Source organism: Dermochelys coriacea, chromosome 9 (assembly GCF_009764565.3).
Source record: "Dermochelys coriacea isolate rDerCor1 chromosome 9, rDerCor1.pri.v4, whole genome shotgun sequence".
Lineage (NCBI taxonomy): Eukaryota > Metazoa > Chordata > Testudines > Dermochelyidae > Dermochelys > Dermochelys coriacea.
The window spans coordinates 86285295-86300504 of record NC_050076.1 but is presented as its reverse complement, the minus strand read 5'-3'; the positions used below and the strand labels follow the sequence as shown (position 1 = coordinate 86300504).

General features: G+C 39.6%; 1 protein-coding gene across 7 annotated transcripts in view; it reads right to left on the bottom strand.

Annotated features, from left to right (window-relative positions):
- Nucleotides 1-1719: 1719 nt before the first annotated feature.
- ACSL4 (acyl-CoA synthetase long chain family member 4) overlaps nucleotides 1720-15210 on the bottom strand; it is a 47417-nt gene continuing 33926 nt past the window's right edge. For all 7 annotated transcript variants that reach the window (XM_038417563.2, XM_038417559.2, XM_038417566.2 and 4 more), the window contains 9 exons: nucleotides 13852-13975; nucleotides 12590-12661; nucleotides 11278-11417; nucleotides 10557-10729; nucleotides 10254-10328; nucleotides 9603-9791; nucleotides 8277-8391; nucleotides 6758-6915; nucleotides 1720-4083 (listed from right to left, as the gene is read on the bottom strand). In XM_038417563.2, coding sequence (XP_038273491.1) covers nucleotides 3926-4083; nucleotides 6758-6915; nucleotides 8277-8391; nucleotides 9603-9791; nucleotides 10254-10328; nucleotides 10557-10729; nucleotides 11278-11417; nucleotides 12590-12661; nucleotides 13852-13975 — 1204 coding nt within the window. In that variant the 3' untranslated portion in view covers nucleotides 1720-3925. The remainder of the gene's footprint in view (nucleotides 4084-6757; nucleotides 6916-8276; nucleotides 8392-9602; nucleotides 9792-10253; nucleotides 10329-10556; nucleotides 10730-11277; nucleotides 11418-12589; nucleotides 12662-13851; nucleotides 13976-15210) is intronic.

The window sequence follows — 15210 nt, the reverse complement described above, 5'->3', positions numbered from 1 at the left end:
CAAGTCTCTCAGGAAGGAGGTTTTTTTTTTAAGTATATAAATAGTACTTAACAGAAAGGAGCTTTAAATAATCAATTCATATAGTAGCTTTGCCAACCAACACCATTTTAACTAGTCTAATCCAGTCTATGTCAAATCACTCAATCATTCAGAAATGGCTTTTTATTAGAGATTGGCTTGAACTAGCTTTCCCAGCCCAGAACATTCCCAACCTTTTTATACATCTAGCAAGTGGCTGACATAGACCAGCTTCCATCGCAGCTCAGTATATTTGTCGGACCAGAAGCCAAGCCCCTACCGTAATACAACTATCTGTGTTGATGAAAGCTGCATGTTTTTTTTTTGTTAGTGGTATACTGAATGTTAGTTGCTTAATGTTTTTGCAAAATTATCATCCACCAACAGACTAATTTGTCTCCTCTCTGCATCTGCTATACTACTTTGTCAGCATATTAAAAACATTTTTTCCAGAAGCAACTTAAGTTCCATGGTTATATACAATGAAAATTAAGTAAGTCACAGAAATGAAGTTCTTAAGAAGGGGTAAGTACTGTATGCAACACTGTCTTTGTTTCTATAATTGTCAAGATTTATTGTAAATTTTTTCCTTAAATGTAAGAAATATGTACTGTACAGTACTAAGATTTTCCCCTCAATGTTTCCATACTTTCTACATACAGATGGGAGTTACTTTCTTAAAGCAACATAAGGGTCAGTGCCGATTTGTTTTTATGCTGTAGGGTATCCCCCAACCCCTTGAGTGAGTCACCTCTTAGAATTCTTACAATATGCATTGCAAATGCTTAATACCTGTGGAGTTTGTACAATTGTGCATAGTCCCCTTGAAAGCACTAAAGGTGTTTACAGGATCAAGCCCTACCTTTGATATCAAAAGGATGTAGGTAAAAAGATACCTTAAATTTCAGAAAATTGCATCTGTTCTGCCCATCATGAGAGCGTGGGCCACTTCTCTCTATTCCATTTATCTAAACTTTTACATATTGATCTAAAAACTGATCTAAGATTGTGTGTGCAAAAATGCAGTCTCTCAAATACTTTGAGAACAAGAGCCAATTCAACTGTATTCCATCTGTGAAAGATTACTTTAACTTTCAGACACACTGGAAATAATGATCCCCATCAATGAAAACATCTGGGTACAATAGAGGGAAAACTACCAAGGCCAACTAAATACATTATATGTGCTTAAAAAGAAAAGCAGTTCATAAAATTTAAGTACACAACTATTTTTTACATTTGTTTAATTACAGTTTTTGTGGTGTTTAAGTGGTCTAAAAGTTATTTTAGTTTTCTTTGTGTATTAAAATTATTCATTGTTAAAGAACTAACATCTCCAAGACTTTTTGCGAATACAGACTAACACGGCTGCTACTCTGAAATCTCCAAGACTAATAATCTGAAAAGCCACTGACATGGGCTGTATTTCCTGTATTCACAAACAAGTGAATGTGTTTAGTTAAGGAAAAGAGGCCTTTTTCTGGTCCCTTTTAATGATTGTTGAAAGTCCATGGACAACTAGCAGCAGCTGACTTTAAATTGATTTGCTCCCCATCCCCAAGGGGTTTTAGCAAAATCACTTGGCAGTGTTATGGTTTGACTAGAGGAGTTATGCCTGTAAATAAATAAATAAAATAAAATTCCTTGAAAGTTTAAAAAGAAATTGGTCCCCAGAGGAAAGGACAGTTCAAGATCTTATGGTTAACGAATCCATAACCATGATTTATTTTCACTTTGAAAGTTGGTTGAGCTGGGAAAGAGGATTCACACAAACACCTCACCGAAGGAAAATCTTGCCCCGATTGTTTTTTAAATCACTATATAATGAAGATGTTTCATATAAAACCTTTCCCTCTTTACAATGACAATATCAGATAATTTTCCTTTATCATCATATACACAACATTTAAATATTATGAATAGACAATCTATTTTATAAATACTTTAGATCAAAGTTATCACAGTTGAGAGCCACATCTGTACAAAATGTAAGCAACATATATAAAATGATGAAGAAGTGCAAAGTAGAACAGTTGCAAGAGCTTCCACTTTTTATAGTATTTATGGTTCAAGTGGGAACAGGAGAGATACCAGAGTGATAAGTAAGGATTTTGAACAAATGGTATGGGATGTTACACACAATGGCAAAACAAATTATTCTATTATTTTGCCTCCTTCCCACTTCAGCACCTCTATGGTTTCCAGTTTTTAAAACAAAAATTTTCACAAACAGAAAGACAAAGTTCTACCTCAAGTATTTTCTCCTCTTAACAAATTTAATGAACAAAAATCCCTAAACAGAGACCAAGATCATCAATCGTAGGTAAAAGAATATGGGAAATGCTTGGCTTCCACCTGTGGCTTGTTTTGATTGACATATTTAAAAAGGTGAACAGTCATACTTTTTAGTAAGTTAATACAAAATGTTTTAGGCCCTGATCCTGTAAATTCTTACATGCGTTTAGCTTTACTCATAAGAGTAGTGCTACACATGTAACTAAGCATTTGGAGGATCAGGGCCTAATATTTCAAAGCAACAACAGAATATTGACTTAAAAGGTTCATAGCTGTTTAAAGACAAAAATGATCTGAATGTCAGTTCTGCCTTTACTTGTCTAAGACTTCAGTTCTATATGCTAGCTGGTGATCTCCCTAACAAGCAACAGTTCTTGCTGTGGGAGGTTTTTTTTTTTTAAATCTGTGTGTCAAAGTTGAAAATGCTGTTTTAAATTAAAAGAAAAAGTGCCATCTTGGCAAGTATAAAAAAAATATTTCAGAACATTTAAAGTCTACTGGAGATAAGTTGTTCCTAGAACACTCTTGAAGAATAAAATTCTGACTAGTTTGATTTTTAAAAAGCCTTTCAGTTCACCCTTATTATTTCAGTAAATATTTTATATTCCTTTTTAGGCACTGAAAATATTCACAATATAACTGATGTGCAGAAGATTCAATCTACTGTCAGTAATACATTTTCAGTGCCATGTAATTCTGTGGCCTTGAACAAATTCTGTAGTATGGAGCGTTAATAATCAGTAGGCCCAATTCTTGGATCTTGTCGACCTGAGCTCGATGCAGGACATAACTGGGGTAGGATGTGGAGAGGTGATATTTTAAGCTACCCTTCTGGCTCACAGCTTCTGAATACAAAGGGGCCATAATAGAATCTAGAACTGGGCTTAAATGCAGTGCAATAACCTCAGATTTCTTTCCCTCTTCCATTAACTCAAAATTATGAAAAAGGAGCTTTATGCATCTGTACTGGCCTTTTAGGCAACGTTGATAAACAGATCAGTGTCAAGTTAAACTATTGATTTTCATTTAATCTAGGACAGGACCTGAGAAGACATTAAACCAATACTTTTGCAAAAGCTGCAATGCTTTGTATTTAACGTTTTCCTACTTAATCTTCACTTTTTGCATTACAAAGTGCAAACCTTAAATATGTTTATTTTTTCCCCTCCTCAAGTACCTTTCTCTGATGCAGGAATTGTCAGATTTCCATTTTAACTCATTTTCATATTTGTAAGGGGAACTGGAGAAAAAACAGGTGGGAAAGCAGTTGGAATATGGTATAGAAGCAACTGTAGAAATCAGATCATCAAGTCACACCGCTTCACATGATCACATCCAACTCCAAGGTGGAAGTGATCAAATGAAACCATTTAAAGTGGATATGTGTTTTCTGTGAGCAGCTAGAAAGTTTGGTTCCATAAGCAAGTGTTTTTTCTCCATTGGACCTGGCTTTACAGGTTAGGGAGGTCTTCACTGATTTAGTGTACTGTCTGAACTACCTGTGGTATCTTCAGTACACAAGGATGTCCAATATTCTGAGGCTTGAGTTCTGTCCTGTAGGGTACGAGAAGGAACTTTCTGCACAACTTTCTAGTCAATGTAGCTCTGAAGTTTATTTGCCTCCATACATTCGCTCGATGTCATTGAGGTAATGGTTCTTTAATTCCTTCCTTTTCAATTTGAAAGCATCAGTTACTAGACCAGTCTCTGGGGTCCATGGTTCAGGGCTTAACCGTACTTTGACTGGTATTTCAAATCTCTCTAATTTCACTGCAGGGGTAATAAAAACAAACACACATTTATGATTACACTCACAGATAAAACACTGATTCATACAACTTCATACATACAACAAGAATAGGATTTATATTCAATAGTCTGCTGTACTATATAGTGGAATAGCTTCATATCAGTACAGTCATGGAAGTGACACTGAAGAAAGAAAATGCAAACTTATGGCTGTAATACTTAGTATTTGCTATTATTCTAGTAACACATGCCATAGCATTTATCTTTGGTACAGCTCCAGTGGATTGGCACTGTAAATAAAGTGCCAAACAAATAAGGATCACTGAGTAAAATCTCAAAGCAGTAACAAAGTTGCAGGCTAAATGAAAAGTGCAAAGAACGAATGAGTCCCTACCTCAAAAGAGAGTGCATTCTAGGCACAATAGGGTATTAAAAAAAAAAGTGGCTGTAGCATGCATCAGGAAGTCAGCTGTGAGCAAGGATTACATGATCAGGCCTATGATTACTATTATTAACAGTGGCAATTAAAGAAGGATGAAACTGATTGTACTCATACCACCTGATAGGATATGATGATCCACCCAAGTTATATAATTATTTTTATTTACTGTGCAGTTTTGTAGAATATTTTAGTAGAATACAGTTGACAACTTTTAAAAGTGTGTGTGCACACAAATCCAAATAGAGTGTAAGCTACAGATGTGTGCATATACCCGTGTGCACTCCCACATTATAGACAACACTGCGTTCACATTTTAGTCATAACATGCAGAGGGGTCAGATTTTCAAAACATGTTTAGGGGACATACTTGTTTTCAATGTCCAGTCCATGCATAAAGATGCTAATTCATCTGTTGGTTGTGTGTCTTTTTAAAAATATTCGTGGGGGGGGGGGGGGAGAAGAAGAAACAAATTGCCAGCATAGACTAAATGGGGTAAGTTTTCTTCTTAGAAATGAAGTTGTTAAAATCAGAAGAGTTCCAAATAAGCAAACATCCAAAGTGAGCAAGCATTTCTTTACTTTTGTTAGTGTCATTTAAAGTCCTCATGGCCCTTAAAAAAAAGTCAGTTCCCTCAAATGAGAAATCCTTGCTTGCAGCCAACAGTAGCCAAATTATGAACCCTTGAAAGTGAATCAATGGAAATGCTGAAAGTCATTTAACATTTTTAGATTAGGTACTCTTGGGGGGGTGGGGGGCTGTCTTATTTGGTGTTTATACAGGGCCTAGCATAATAGGGCTCCAATCTCAGGTAGCCCTTAGGCACTATCATAACATAATTAACCATAATAACAAACACTAAACAAGGATATTGGCTTCATAATATTAATACTTCAGCAAAATAGAGTAAAATGAAATAAAGCCACCACCCCCAATTAATGACAGGTTTCAGAGTAGCAGCCGTGTTAGTCTGTATTCGCAAAAAGAAAAGGAGTACTTGTGGCACCTTAGAGACTAACAAATTTATTAGAGCATAAGCTTTCGTGAGCTACAGCTCGCTTCATCGGACGCATCTCGTGCGTCCGATGAAGCGAGCTGTAGCTCACGAAAGCTTATGCTCTAATAAATTTGTTAGTCTCTAAGGTGCCACAAGTACTCCTTTTCTTTTCACCCCCAATTAGAAACTGAATTTCCAAAACAGGCTATCACAAGTACAACCAGTAGATGGCAGTAAATGTACAATTATTAGAATCAGTGGCAACAGAGACTAGCTCCTGGTGTACGACCTAACTTTATAGCTTTAACTTTAGACTGTTGCAATACAGTTTTGTTTTCATTTAGATGTATGTCTTTTTCTGATTGAGCTACAGAATGTTCTGCTAAAAAGTAATTCCAAGATGGTTTAAATTTTCCCTCGAAATGAAGGCCAAAGGAAAAGTCTTGGCTTTAGTTCTATCTAAAACATTAGTGCTGTCAAGAATTTCTCTCTATACGCCAAGCTCTTAGAGGAACAAGAATAAAAAAAGTTATGTGGAAAACATTTTATGATTTACATGCAACACAATAATAGAATTAAGTTTTTCCACCAGTTCAATGGGACACGTGGAAATTTAACAAAACTCATGCAAAAGCTGCCTACCATCCTCTTAGAATTGTATTGTAAAATGTTATTTAACCTATTGTCCTGATGAGAATCAGTCTATTTTAATCTTCTAGGAATAAGTGATGGAAGTGTGTGTAATGTGTACTCTATTAGTACGTTATTGCCAAAAATAAGTGAAATTGAGACAAAACCCAGTACCATCTTTAGTGTTTCCTATTTGGCCATAAAGTCTCAATTTTCCTTGTTGCTTGAAACCCTTGAAAAAAATCACCCTACGTTTCTTTGGCCTCATAGGCTATGTTAGAGAGCAGCCAGACCAGCTTTTGGCCATTCATCCAGCACTACAACAAGGATTAACAGAACATTTTAAAACCAGCTGTATCATGCATGTAACACTTACTGGACTGGATTCCCAGTGTCCTACTTTAGGAACAAGAAAATTGCCTGAAAGTGTGCTCCTCTACTCATTCAGATAATTTTGAATAAAATCAAATCTTACCACCTACATCCAGAGGTAACATGTTCCACAGATTTCCCAGCAAGTTAGAAAACTTGAGTGAGAGGACTGTATCTACAGATGTTTTGCTGCCCCTTTTCAGCCTCATATGAAATTGGCTCAATACAGTATACAAAACAATTAAATTATACTCACTCTTATCTGCCACCTCTTTAATCTCTTTCAGTATCTCAGCTTCCATGATAGGATTGTTACAGATTTCTACCCACGTTCCCTTGACACCCTTCTGTTCAGCTAATACAGTCAGCTTCTTCTGATTAGGAACCACAAAACTGATCACATAAGACTGATCACTAAAACAGGAGCAGAGGACAAAAAAAAAAAAAAAAAAAAAAAACAGAAGTAAGAAGAATTTTAGATTGTCAAAGATTACTTGAGTCTCAAATAATCCCCAGTTCTTTCAGATATATAGCTAATTTCTTCCTCTCCTTCCCCCACCACACTATTCAACCTTTATCATGAAGCTTTTTTAATAAGTGACCGGGTTCAATCAGTCTCATACTTTGGTCTAGAAAGAAGTTACAGAATGGTCCAGAGTCTCTACTAAATCCAGTATCCAGCAAGTGAGTGCAAGTAAAGTCTCACCATCTACTACTAAGGGAAGGTAGGGGACTTTTCCAAAGCCCACAGAAAATGCTTGGATCAGGCTCTTAAGTGTCAAGATAAACACCATAGCATTTTGACTGAAGGCCAAAGCCATCTATGAACAATAGATTATACTTATGTGTTTAGTAAGAAGGCTGCTATTTTCAGTTACCCTGCCCCTGCGTTGGGGCAGGAACATGGGCAGTGGGAAGGCTGTGCCTCCCTAAACAGCCAGCCGTGGTCCCGCCCCCTGCCGTGACCGCTCCCTGCATGTGGCTCCAGTCCTATAACTCCAACCCCCCTAGTGTTCTGGCTGGGGAGGCTTACGCCGCATGCTGCCCACCTTCCTGCGCTCTGGAGCTGGGGAGGCTACAGCTGCCTGCCCTCCTGGGCTGGGGCCACAAACCACCCACCTTCCCAGCACTCCAGGGCTAGGGCCATGCGCTGCCCGCCCTCCCAGTGCACCCTTGGGGCTAGGACGGCTAGCCACAGGACTGGGCCCAAGGCCGTGGGCGGGCTGGGACTGGGAGGCTAGCCTCCCCCAGACAGACAGTGGCTCACATGCCACCCATGGGCAGTAATGAGGGGAGTTGTGGTGGGAAACACACACCCACCTACCCACCAAAGGAGCTTTAAGCTGATCCTGCACTCCCCTTATTCTGGTGCAGCTGGGAGCCTGCTTGGCATCAGCACTGTTCTAATTTACACATTGCTTCCCATTGTTCTCTAAGGGCCCGTGTATGCAGTGGACAGCTGTAGCATAGTGCACAGTGACCACAACCTTCGCTCCTACTCCCTACAAGGCTTGCTGGGAACAGGGCCAGGGTAGAGCTCTTATGTCTGATCTGCACTAATCTGGGGACCCTCTGCACAGGGGGGGCAGCCCCAGGGGTATTTCCACCCCCTTTACTCTTTAGTGCTATAAGAGGGCCTTAGTATACTGGAGAATTAGGCCTACAGTCTGCATTTCAGACAAAGGATTTTTGAATACCATATATAAATCAAGTATTAAATAAAAGAATGCCCCTAAATGAGTGAGGTGAAGAGAGAATATTAATGCAACTTTTACCTTTTGGCATAAGCACAGATATTATCAATAAATGGACAGTTCTTCAGTGCTGTCTCTACTTTACCCAGAGATACATATTCTCCTGCCTGCAACTTCACCAAATCTTTTTTACGATCTAGGAACAGTTAGAAAGGAATGCTGCTTTAAAGGAGTTTAGATTCTTCCACTTGTATATACTCAGTTAAAATAACTTAAGTACTATATTTTAAATGCTTATTTAATTTTAATGGAATACCATGCAAAAGACTTAAAAAAAAATACAAGCAAAGGAATGCCAAAACAAGTCACCTAGAACAGGTAGGCAAACTTTTTGGCCCAAGGGCCACATCAGGGTGCAAAACTGTATGGAGGGCCAGGTGTTCCCCAAAAGAACCTGGCCCCCACCCCTGCCCCCTATTCATCCCCTCCCACTTCCTGCCCCCTGACTGTCCCCCTCCGAACTCCTGACCCATCCAACCACCCCTGCTCCTTGTCCACACCTGGGACCCCCTGCCCCAAACCACCCCCCTGATCTACCCCCAATCCAACCCCCCCCACACTCCCTGTCCCCTGACTGCCCTGACCCCCTATCCACACCCCCACCCTGTGACAGGCCCCCCAGGACACCCACACTCTATCCAACCTGCCCTGTTCCCCGACTGCTCCAGAACCTCCGCCCCATCCAACTGCCCCTCGTCTGCCGCCCAGGACCCCCCACTCCTGACTGCCCCCCAGGATCCCTTACCCAACCCCTTTCACTGCTGCGCATGTGCCACTGCCGCCCCCTTACCAGGCCTCTCAGAGCAGCAGGAGCTCGCAGCTCTGCTGCCCATGCAGCGCTGTGACTGTGGGGGAGAGGCCAGGGACGAGCCTCCTGGGCCAGGAGCTCAAGGGCTGGGCAGGACAGTCCTGCGGGCCGGATGTGGCCCGCAGGCCATAGTTTGCCCTCCTCTGACCTAGAAACTGTTGGACATTTCCTTAAAAGTTAAATGCTATTTTAAAAATGCCCTTTAGGAGTAATTTTTCAGACTTGCAACTAAAATTAAAAAAGTCACAGGGAATCTAAATTTTAGCCATTAAACTAATATTAAAAACGAAGTGTGAATTTTCAAAGTGAAGGCTGAGTAGAGACAATGAATGAGATTACAGACAATCTCATCAATTTCAGGGCTTCACACAATCACTAAATTTTGAGAATATGTTTTAACACCATGGTTGAGCAAATTACTGAAGTGTGTAGCTTTAAGCATGAGTAGTCCTACTGGCTTCAATGAGACTACTCACGTGTGTGAAGTTATGCTCTTGCTTAACTGGCATTTAAATTGGCAAGAAGTGTAAGGCCCCAACCTATGATCTGTAGACATCCATCAGGATGAAATTCTCCAATATCTCCAGTACAAAACCATCTCTGGCCACTTTCATCCATGGAGAAATCCTCTGTCTTTTCTTCATTTTTAAAGTATCCCATAGAGACATTGGGTCCACCTATTATAATCTCTCCTCTAGGATTAGGCTTGTCACTACAAGTATAGCCCCCTGAAAGTAAAATTGTTTTCAAGTCAGATTGATACAACAAACATTCCTTTCCCTGGAAAATACTGAAGAATTCACACACAAAATATAAAGTGATTATCCATTTATCAAGAGATCACAAAATACTAATACTCAATTACATCATTACATCAACGTCTACAGTTGATTTTGTGGACAGCAGGAAAACAGGCTAGGAAACAGTAAAACTAGTTACTCAGAGATCAAAATATTATACTCTTACACATTATGCAATAGTAATCATGCACTTGCATGAATCTGAAAGGCTTGGTAGATCTGCAGTTTGTCATTGCTATCTATGTTTGCTGTGTATCTTCAGATTTGAACTCCAACTGATCATTTTGACAAGAACTGTTCATATTCATGTTTTACCTGTAGCTTGAAATTTGCAGCCAGATTCGTTTAAAGAATTAAGTAGAATGTCCTGAAAAAAAAAAGCCTTCTCACCTTCTTGCCAGTCTCTCAATTTAATCTCACAGCAAATAAGAGGAGCCCCAACTCTGCCAGTGCTATAGTCAGAAACTATGGGAAATTAGAAAGAAACATTAAAAAAAAAAAAAAAAACTTTTGGCCACCATCTTACTCTGACAATACTGAAATGTAAACACAGAGCTGGAATAGGAAGGTAGCTATTAACTCAAGTTATTCTCTAGAAGTTAAGAGCTACAAATGTTTTCAACTGTACTTGAAAATTAAAGAATTCACACATCTACATTAAACATGCAGATTTCCAGGAGTATGTTAACATACCTTCAGTAATTGTTCCAGCTCCACAGGTTTCTGTTAATCCATAACCCTGGCCAACAGGACAGCAGAAACAGATGTTCATGAACCTTTGTGTCTGAGGCGAAAGGGGTGCTCCTCCAGAAAGCATCATACGCACATTTCCTCCTAGCAATGCTTTTACCTTTTTAAACAGCAGTCTTGAGATAAAAGAAACCATGTATAAATATCACTTGTTCTGCTCCTTTGCAGGAAAGGCTAGAGACTAATACCCCTCCTTATGTATTCAGCGGACACATCTAACAAGTAATAAGATTCAAAGATTTAAAAGGCCCAAAGGGACCATCATGATGTTGTAGTCTGTCAAGTGTTACCCAAACCATAGAATTTTACACAGCAACTCCTGCGTCTAGCCCAATATCTTGTGGCTGAAATAAAGCATTTCTTTTAGAAAGACATCTGGTCTTGTTTTTAAAAAATCCAAGAGATGGAAAATTTACATCCCTTGGTAATGTGTTTCAATGATTAATAGCCCTTACTGTTAGACTTCCATCTTATTTTCAGTTTGAATTTCTCTGAATTAGACTTAGTCAGTGTATCTTGTTATGCCTTTGTCTGTTAGCCTGGAATCCTCTAGTACCCGATTACTTACACAAGAAGAATTGCTTATAGACTGTGCTCAAATCACCTCTTAATCTCTGATAAATTATCTACACTGAAAGATATTTGAACCTTTAACTGTACTTACATATTACACAGAGGTGCATCATACCCCCTTTTGATCTGTTCCAGTTTATAGTCATAACCTATCTTGAACAGAGTTCTCTGAATATAGTTCATCTCTTGGACTTTACTCATGACATTCTTGTAAATTCGGTCCATTATTTCCTATAGCAAAAAGATTGAAGAAAAAAAAAAAAAAGACAAAGAATTACTACTTCTGATTGAAAACATGCATGAAACCCAACTAAAAAACAAAAAAGAAAAGTACATCCATTTAAAATGAATAGATTTTAGCTATGCAGTCTCTGCCAAATTGTTGTGTAATACTTAACATTTTCCCTTAATATGTCATCTATTTAATGATTTTATATTCTATTCCAGCTAAGGACTATTCAAGGTGGTAGAATAATGTGTGGAAATGGGTAACAGAACTGGAGGACAAGGTCACGTTTTTTCCTTTCCTCATCCATCCTGCCTCATAAACCCCTTTCAAGTTATGAAGTTGATTGCCTAGGAAAAAGAAAAAGCCTCACATAGTAAAACATTTTATATTTTGGCAATCTGGCCTTTAATTGCTAGAGTCAGTCCTAGGTAAGTAACCAAATTACCTCCGAGACCATTTAGAACTATTCCACTAGTTAACACACTGACACTTCTACAAGCTGCATCTTAAACCTTAGACTTTTTTAAACGCTCTTCGCATCAATGTTAGCCATCTAGGGACATTGCTGGAGTGAATATATGGAAAAATAAGAATGTCCTTGCTAATCATGTCTAAGGCTGCGTGTCTGTCATGGAGGTCATGGATTCTGTGACTTTCCATAACCTCCGTAACTTTTGCAGGGGCTGGTGCAGCTGGCTCAGGGGATGCCTGAACAGCAGCAGCTGTTTAGGTGTGTGGGGGGGCCTCAGGGGGTTGTTGCGGGGTGGCGTTTACCTTGGAGGGGGAAGGGGGATAAAGGGGGTCTCCCCTGGAACCAGCTGGCATGTCCCTGCAGCTCTTCATTTTAGGTGGAGGGGCCAGGGGCTCTGCACACTGCCTGTGCTTGCAAGCACCACCCCTGCAGCTCCCATTGGCTGTGGTTCCCCTCCAGCCTCTCCAACCCCAGTCCAGCACCAGCGGGGTCCCAGGCCGTGCACTGCCGCCCACCCTCCTGCCTCAGAGCACTTGCAGCCCCCCTGGCCCAAGTTTTAGTTAAGGGTATATAGTACAAGTCATGGACAGGTTACGGGCTGTAAATTTTTGTTAGCCGCCAGTGACCTGTCCATGACTTTTACTACAAATACCCATGACTAAAATGTAGCCTTAATCATGTCCTCTACCTTCTCATACTTACAGGCACAGCTGCTATCAGTGTGGGCTTCAGTACAGTACAGTCTCCTTTGCTTCCCTTCTTAATTTTACTTGACTGAAATAAAGACAAAACATGAAAACATTAAACTGAGAAACTGGTGACTGGTTAGGGGAGAATAAGAAAGAAACAGGAAATAACCTAATGTGCAGTTTCTGAAATTCTCCCCCTCCCTCCCCAGATTATTATTTTCTTAGTGGGGTGGAGCAGAAAGGTGTATTGTCAGCCTCATCTCATGCCAAGTATCGGCTGAAATCAAAGCTTGCTAGACCAAGCCACATTATATGCATCATTTTTGCTTTCTTTATTTATCCTTCTAGCATATTCTTTTGTATGGTGTGACGTCAAGGGGTGATTTTCAATAGGAACCAAGTTACGATGATCCCCACAAATCCATCTGACATGTGATTTGTTGTTTTCTCCGTGCCTCAGTGCTTCCAAGCTGTGCATCTACTGGCTAGTTTGCATAACAAACTTGTGTTCATTTTCTCTTCTGCTTTATTACATTCTTCAGCAGGTTTATGATGTTTTCAGTTATTTACATTTGGAGGCTGCAGATACATATTGCAGCCTTTTATTGATCATTTACCCATTTCCAACCAAGTGCCTCTGCCCCTTCAGTCAGCTAATGGAGGATCTTCTGTTACGGGTCTCACCTCATTGAGAACTATTAGGCAAGCAAGAGAGAACCAAAAGCTGACTAAAGTGGCAAACTAGTGATTTACAAAGCAATTATTGGCCAGGGCAGGCTCAGCAGAGCTTTTACATAAACTAATTTTCTTGTGTGTACTACCCAATGGTTACATCATTTTTTTTAAAATCCTAGAACTAAAAGGAGAACATTTAACACTCATAGTCAGCTATAGCAAAAATCAAGTGCAATTAGTCTTTTGATACCTGTTGATATCCTGTTGTGACAATGGATAATACTGTATCTACTGAGGCAGAAAGAAAAAAACTTATGTGCAGTCATTTGATTTTTCTTTTAATTTATGGGTAATTCTGACTTTACCTAAAGATAATGAAAACTCAAAATTCAGATAGAAATGCATGTTTTGAGATCTATTGTACAGTTTCACCAGGAGCTTAGTTTTGTTTGTAGTTACGTTTTGAGAAGGTACTACCGCTTTTGACGTTAACTGCATTTTATATCATATTTTTGCAATACGGTAAGTAACTGATCAAGAAAAATAAAAGTACAACCACCAAGATTTTGCTTAACCACTGTGCTGAAAGTTTCCCCTCACCTGGTCCGATAGAGTGAGTGGAGAGGAGTATCCAATTCTGCAGCCATAGGCAATGCAGGATATTTCGGCTGTCAATTCTAATACATGAGCCAGAGGTAAGTAGCCAACATAAGTGTCCTTGGGTCTAGCAAAGCAAGGATTATATAATAACTTAGGGATCCAAGAGTGGGCTGAAAATACTTCATCTAGTGCAACAGAGTATTGTATTATCAAGAAAAAAAAAAGACAGAATTACTAGTTTTCCAAAAGTCTACATCATAAACAGATCAGTACTGGAGTCTATTCTCCTGTATGCAGTGATGAGCTGCCAAAAGCTGAAGAACCAGTTTCTTCACTCGCTCCAGGACTTCGGCAGCACTGAAGGACCCGCCACCGAAGACCCGCTGGGTGAGTAAAAATTGCCTAAAGTTAACCATGTGCTTAAGTGTTTTCTTGTTACAGCATTCAAAAGCTTTCTAGTTGCCTCACAGCACACTATCTGGTTCCTTGTATTCTTTAACAACCGGTTCTAAACCGGCTTCAAAATTTAACAACCGGTTTGCGCGAACTGGCTCCAGCTCGCCACTGCCTGTACGCAACCACACTGGGAATTGTCTAAGCTCAACATTTGAAAGTCCCATTGCAGTTGATGGGAATTTTGTCACCAACTTCAACAAGGTCAGGATTTCACTCACTGATTCTAGCAGAGGGAGTCTTCTTGCAGTAAAACACAGGAGGTCCTTAGTGCTCCAACTGCTTTTTCCTTTCCAAGTCTCTAATCCCAGTTACGGAGTTAAGGCTGAAACTAGCTTCTACTTGAAGCTGGATAATCAAAGCCCTTCCACCTTCAAATCCCTCCTCTCCTCCTCCCTGCCCCCCAAAAAAATTCATAGCAGCTCCTCATTTTAAAAGATTTTAGTAGAAGGTGGATCAGTCACTAGAGCCTGAAGCTCATTCATTCTGTGACCTTGAGTTGAGAGCTATCAAATGGTCTGAAAGAGAACTTTCAGCGCAGAACCACATACATATCCCACAATGAAGGGGTTTCTTGTATAAAGGTCATTACAAAGGTGTCATGCCCCTCTTGAACTTGCTGAGAAGGGGGTGCAAGGATACCAATTTATCCTTCAACACACTGAAGAACCCTCATGAAAGTTTGCCATTACTTTGTTACTGAATAGCCAAAACTTAATATATTTCTCTGTTCATTTTATTGCCCATTTCATCTCAATATATAAGCTTAATAAAAATTAAAAAATGAAAGACCGAATTAGCTGCCAAATGAAAATGGTCTTTTAAACCAGCTTGAAGTGGGCAAGGTATTTAAGCAGATTGCGTACAGCACATGTACAAGGATCTGTATCAGACCCCTGGAATAGG